General features: G+C 38.0%; 1 protein-coding gene across 1 annotated transcript; it reads left to right on the top strand.

The window, feature by feature from the left end:
• Window positions 1–5,022: 5,022 nt before the first annotated feature.
• Window positions 5,023–5,989, top strand: LOC106516935 (protocadherin alpha-8; the record flags this gene model as incomplete). The annotated part of the gene is given in 1 exon segment (XM_014007555.1): window positions 5,023–5,989. A coding segment is annotated over 1 exon segment (809 nt), but the record flags the coding sequence as incomplete, so codon positions are not given.
• Between the last annotated feature and the right edge of the window lie 1,044 nt (window positions 5,990–7,033).

Below are 7,033 nucleotides of genomic sequence, written 5' to 3'. Positions count from 1 at the left end.
GTAAGGTACAATTATTAGCTCTATAGTGGTACAAAAGTCCAGAATGTACCTCAGGGGACAGAAATGTACTTAGAATACAAAAAAAAAAAAAAAAAAAAAAAAAAAAAAAACGTACTCCTACTGTACCCTATTTTCTGACAGTGTGCCTTTGTCTCTAGGCACAGTTTTTATCCAATCAGAGGCTCCTTTATTGTTGCACTGATTGTAGCTGTCCAATCAGATTTTTGTGTAACATTTCACCTCACTGTGCATCAATCAAATGAACACTTTTGCTTGATGATCTGTATGTGGCTGTAAATAAAATCTTAGTGACTGATGTAGGAGTTTTAACTTTTTTTTTCCTTTTCTAAAAAAAAGTAATAATCATGAACAACAGTAAAGATAAATGCACACCATTTGTCCTCACTGATCTGTCATGTTCCACTCCACTCTAACACAACCGTTACCAGAAATGTTGCCTTTTGTTTTGTTTAAATGTATTTAATAACTAATTAAATTCACCATGGCACTATACTTGGAATGTGATATGGACACCTACTTAACTATGCATTCAACAACAAATATTACAAAAATAATAAGTAGACTATGAAACAATAAGAAAAATGCAAACAATGGTATATATTTTTGAAAAACTTGTTATGGTGAATAACTAAATATCTAAACAGTTCTATTATATTAATCAAACAATAATGTGGCAGATCTTGACACTAAAAAGCAGTAGCATCATGTTGTTCTTCCTGCCTGTTGTTTTAGATAAGCTAATCATATGATTTTGGGGGGCTTGTGCATTTGTTTTCCGAATGAGTGAACAATGTTTCCCATTGTGCCTCTGAGGGGTGTGTGGTGTGTTCATGTTTTTATTGTTATTTTATTATTTTTGGGGTTCATTTCAAATCGCTGTGTCCTGGCTTTCATCTTGTTCCAGCTGCATGTTTCCACAAATATGCCTATGTCCTACTTACTTAAAAAAAAAGTGCAATTGCAAATTTGGAAACAATTGACTAAATAGCAGTAGGGTTTAATGCTAAAACAGATCTTGAGTTTTTTTCTGTCTGATCTGGGGTGTCTGATCATTTTGTCTTTCTTCTTATCTCATGGAAATGATTGCCAAAAATATTCAACAGGAAACACTTATTTTGTTTACAGATAAGCAAATAGAAAAGTAATTTTCCTTAATTTATCTGCTATAGAACTTGTATTGCTTTTATTGTTTTATGAACTAATTTTGGATAACAATCACAAATTTACATACTTCAGAATCATGTTTCCATTATACTTGAACAATATTTTACTTTCTTTTATCACCATCTATGCATGAATGGATGATGGACGGGCACCTATGGTGTAGTTTTACTCACAGTGTTGCAAGAATTGTTCGTTGTGTAAGCTGTACCATCAAAACTCTCAAAGAATCTTTGGAGAATGTAGARTTATGAATCATTTTCAGCACACAAGTACAAGAAACAACACATACACAGGTGCATGATGCCCCCTTGTGTCACAATGAGCTCTAATTCACTCAAATAAATGGATCAGTGACGTCATTATCTCATTATGTGAACAAGGGTGCAGTTTCTGCAGGGAGGAAGATGTGGTGGGGTTTCTTCACTGTCTGGGCTCAGACAGGGTGTGGTAGGGTTGAATGCAAAGGTCAAGCTCTCCTGGGGGCTGTGGGAGTGAAAAGAAGAAGGCTTGTTTTGCTTAAAGTGCTGTCAAAGTGAATATGCCACAGCAGTGCTGCATTAGCAATTTACCAACAACCTTCCTGCAAGAACAGCCTGATCGTGTCTCCATACACATATTGCTGTCTATTTTTTTTTATTTCTTGCAACAGTTATTCAGATTCATTGAGTAAACTGAGAGTTTTACAAAAAAAGTAGTAACAAAAGCGGGTGTAAATAAATGCAAACTGGTGTTCCTTCCTTTGAATTACAAATGTTGTGAAAGCTGAACCAACAGGCTTCTGCATTAGAGAGTGTGGGCGTGTGAGTGTGTGTTTGGCACATATGGATCCTTGTCTGTACCCAAGATGGTGTTGCCATGGCTACAAGAGAGCAGTGTATGAGTAGAGAGGAAGCAGGAAAAAAAAATGGGGGGGTGGTCTCAGAGAGTGTTCGGATACCCTTCCCCCCATATTCATGAGAAATGTACAGCAGGCTCACATATAACACATTTATTGACAAATATGTGCACAACTGATGCAGCAAACTGTCCAAATATCACCAAATGAAGACYTCAGGTTTAAGTGCTATTTATAGTGGGAGTGTTTTAATAATGCAGTGGACACGCCTAAAATGTTRGACCGGCTGTTCCCCCCTCTGCAACCCCCCTCCCTTTTTTCTGCCACTCTCTGCTCTTTCCGGCTCTTTGATCACTCAACCCACTGAGCTTCTGTTAAAGGTGATACACAAAACCTATGGCTTTAAAAAACAGCTACAAGGGAGTAAAGAATGTTTGTTTTACCAAATCACAATTTATTCCATATTAAATATTCACTGGATTTAATTATCATATCTACAGGGAAYCATCTCCTGCATAACTGCAGACACAATTCATAAAATAAACAACTAAATAATTTATATTCTTCAGGAGCTAGAACACATGAAACAGTAATGATAAAGATTACTTGCACATCTATGCATCATTCAATAAGTCTTCATTAGGGTGAAAAGAGATAAATAGTGATCAGCTTCCTGTTTGGCAGATGTTTCCCAGAGGAGCTGCAACACTGAAGAAGATAGGGTGAGTTCATCTTGATGTGATCAGAGTGACCTTCACAGACTAACTGGCATAATGTGCAGTTCAAACTTAATTGCATCACAATTTAGGGACATTATTTGCTGACATACATTAAAATGTGGTACATTATAAGTCCTAAATGTCTCATTGTAAATGCAGAAAAACAATGATTGGTAATGAATGTGTGTACAAAGCTAACAGGCTGTAAAGTAAAAAGCCTGGTGAGAGTATCTACAGTTTGAAATCTAGTCTTAATCTAAATGGTTGCATATGCCGTGTTGATTTTATTAGAAGGATAATTCAGACAGAAATCCTGAAATGCTGATGGAATAAATCTGTGACCTATATTTTTCCCCTGAGCTGTCGAGGTATGGTGGACCAGGTGGTGTCCATGTTTTTGTCTGTGTGTGTTCATACAGACATAAATAAAGACTGTGTGTATTTAACAGGCATGGCACAGACCGTTGTCTCATTATAAAATTGAGTGCATAGGTCACTCATTGAGACACATTATTGTTATTAAAAACTGAGGTTTAACAGATTATTGCCACTGGGGGACGATTATTATTATTTTATTTTATGTTGTTTTTTTTTTTTTTCAAATCAAATCATGTTTCCTTCTGAATGAAAATAGGACATGAGTTTCTGAATCTGGTGCCTAATCCCGGGATTACACAGTGAGAAATCTCCATAAGCGCATAAATTKTGTCTCTGTGGAGATGCACAGGGACAGTGAAATATCTCCAAATAAAACACACTCACAGATTTGTTTCTCTGCGTGTGCTTCTGACGAAAGGACATTGAGAAGGATATATGGTTTGAAATGTTTTCCTTTTGTTGTTTTGGTCATAGTAAAACACCAAGGGAGCGAATGGAGGCAAATGGAGAAATGAATAAGATAAAAGTGAAAGTATGGCATAACATTGTGTTCATTATGTCGCAGTTCAAACATATTTTAACCAATTGTGCCATTTAATTAGGAGTATTTGGATTAGAAAAATGCAAATACTCAAATTTTAGCTCCAAGTAAATATTGTTTTAACTCAACATGATACTGTACATTGCTCAAAAAAAATGAAGAAAAAAAAATGTTCTAGATCAGGGGTCTGCGGCATGTTGTTCTGAAGACACATGCAGCTCTTTGTCCCACGGCTCTTAGAGTCTTTGACCAAAACATGCTTTGTTTGTCGTTTATAATCACAACAATGTTTTATTATTTTATTTTATTTTATTTTTTTTACCTGTAGGGCCGGTTTCTCAGAAGAAATATAGTAAGTTGATTAGATGACAATGAAAACCTGGGGTGGGAGGGGGGTACATAGGTACATAGGTACATATCCCTGTACAATGCAGTGTTTTGACTTTTATTAAATTTGGTATAAACATTTTTTCTTGTTTATATAAGATATTTTATTTGTCCTAAAGTGTAAACTTAACAATACATTTTATTCACTATATGATCAGTTTAATCATGTCGACCCCACTTGCCCAGAAATCCTCCTGTCAACAAACTCAAGTAGATTATCACAGTTGTAGCACATCTGCGGCTCTAAACACATTTTATTAGCAGGAGAATAAATGGCTCTGTTGATTGTTAAGTTTGCAGATGCTTATTCTAGATTCTTCAAAAGTATATGAATGCTGTCATGATTTTTGTTTTATGGTTCTTTTTGTTATAATGTTTCGGTTTCGTAGTTCATCTTGTGTCTTATTTCCTCATTTCTTGTTTTTTTTTCTGTTTTCTATGTCATGTTAGCCTCAGTAGCTTCTTAGTGGGATTTTTTTCCAGCCTGCCACTCACACCTGTCCATGGTCTGTAATCACCCAGTTGCTTTCACTCCTCAATCATCCTCAGTTGTATTCAACAGGCCTCTTGTTTTCATTGACCCAGTGGATCATAGCCTTATGCCCTATCTTGCCTCATGCCTTGTTGTTGCTCGTGTTTTTCATCATCATTATGTAATTTAATTTAATTTAATTTAATTTAATTTAATTTAATTTAATTTATTTTATTTTATTTTATTTTATTTTATTTTGCTGCCTTGTCAGCTTGTTCTTTTATTTAATAAACCACTTTTTGTTTTATTTCACCTTCAAACCACCTTGTCTGCCTTGCGTTTTGGGTTCACACCACCTTTTTTCTTAACAAATCTTGTTTTTCTTATGAGACTAAATAATAATCACTGCGGTCTGCAGATTGAATCTTTCACCACCTGGCGTAGCTGTTGATCCACCAAATCCAGCCCTGCTTTTTTTTATTATTATAACGAGGCCCCTCCTGTTTTCAAGCCATAGGAACATCTCAGTCTTTGTTACAAATACAAGGAGGACAGGACATCCAACACTGAACATTCATTAATTTAATTTTATTTATTTGTATCCTGCTTAAATCTTCTACACTGGATTGGAAATATTTTCTTCTTTTTTCGCTTAAAATAGAAATGTATTTGGATCAGAGATGGAGCAATTTTGGAATATATTTGTGCCTTCTTTTGTTGGACTGCTGTTGGCAGACGGTGGCTGGACAGCTCTCCTACACCGTCTCAGAGGAGGCAAACCCGGGGACTGCGGTAGGAAACATTGCAAAGGACCTAAATCTGAGCGTACATGAGTTGGAATCCCGCATGTTTCAGCTGGTTGCGGGATCAAAGAAAAAATACTTGGAGGTAAATCTGAAGAGCGGCGTTCTCTTAGTCAGCGAGCGGATAGACAGAGAGGAGCTCTGTTCGCATGAAGCGAAATGCTCACTGAACGTAGAAGCGGTGATAAACAGCCCTTTGAAACTGTATCGCATAGACGTGGAGGTTTTAGACGTGAACGACAACGCCCCGCTGTTTTCCACCAAACAGCAAAGCCTGTGCATCGCAGAGAGCACTTTGCCCGGGGTGAAATTTGCTTTGTCTGAAGCAGCCGATGCAGATATGGGGAGAAACGGGGTCGCTACTTACAAATTAAGCCAGAACGAGCATTTTTCTTTAGCCGTGAACAAAGCGGGTGACAGCATGTCTGCTGAGCTCGTGCTGCAGAAAGCATTAGACCGAGAAAAGCAGCCTGTGATCACCATGACGCTGGTAGCTGTGGATGGAGGTACTCCTCCAAAGTCAGGGACCTCACAGCTTCAGATTAATGTCTTAGATAATAATGATAATATTCCAATATTCAGTGAATCTCTTTATAAGACAAAAATCACAGAAAACGCACAGCTTGGCACAACAGTGATCACTGTGCGCGCCACAGACGCAGACGAGGGCGTAAATAGTGAGCTTGTTTATTCCTTAAGAAGCAAAGATCAAGATCACGTGCTGGATATTTTTGAAATTGAACCCGAGACAGGTGTCATTACTGTTAAAGGGAGTATCGATTTTGAAGACAGGCGGGCTTTTGAGATACGTGTAGAGGCCAGTGACAAAGGCCAGCCTCCTATGTCTGCGCACAGTAAGGTGCTGGTGGAAGTCCTAGACCTAAATGACAATGCACCTGACGTTACGGTGACGTCACTGCATCGCACAATAGGAGAGGATGCAGCCGCAGGGACCGCGGTGGCGCTCGTATCGGTGCTGGATAAAGATGGTGGGAAAAACGGTGAGGTGACTGTTCAAATTACTAATCAGGTTCCTTTTCAACTGGAAAGAAATTACAAAAATTATTATTCGCTTTTAGTTAACGGGCCTCTCGACAGGGAAAGTGTCTCTGATTATAACGTGTCTATAGTTGCTAGTGATAAAGGGAGCCCGACACTTTCGAGCACAAGCATAGTTTCAATAAATGTGTCAGATGTAAATGATAACCCGCCAAAGTTTTCAGAGACAGAGATTAGTGTATACGTGAAAGAAAACAGCGCAGTGGGAGCTGTCATTAAAACGGTGACTGCAACTGACGCTGATAGCGGCCAGAACAGCAAGGTGAGATATTCATTTTCACAAACTAACAAGGAGAAAACATCTTCATATATGTTTAATATTAACTCAGAGACAGGAGACATAATGAGTCTGCAGTCTTTTAACTATGAAGAGTTAAAAACATTTCAGTTTAAAGTTCAGGCCACAGACTCTGGTGTTCCTCCGCTCAGCAGCAACGTGACTGTAAATGTTTTAATCCTGGATGAGAATGACAACAGTCCCACTATTCTGGCTCCTTATTCTGAGCTCGGTTCTGTTAACAGTGAGACCATCCCCTATTCTGCTGAGGCGGGATTTTTTGTGACAAAAATCAGGGCTGTGGACGCAGATTCTGGATACAATGCGCTGCTTTCTTATCACCTGTCTGAGCCCAAAGGAAACAACCTGTTCAGGAT

This window comes from Austrofundulus limnaeus, unplaced genomic scaffold, assembly GCF_001266775.1.
Source record: "Austrofundulus limnaeus strain Quisiro unplaced genomic scaffold, Austrofundulus_limnaeus-1.0 Scaffold1, whole genome shotgun sequence".
In the NCBI taxonomy this organism is placed as follows: domain Eukaryota; kingdom Metazoa; phylum Chordata; class Actinopteri; order Cyprinodontiformes; family Rivulidae; genus Austrofundulus; species Austrofundulus limnaeus.
Note: the sequence above shows the minus strand (reverse complement) of the source record. Positions and strands in the feature narration are given on the sequence as shown.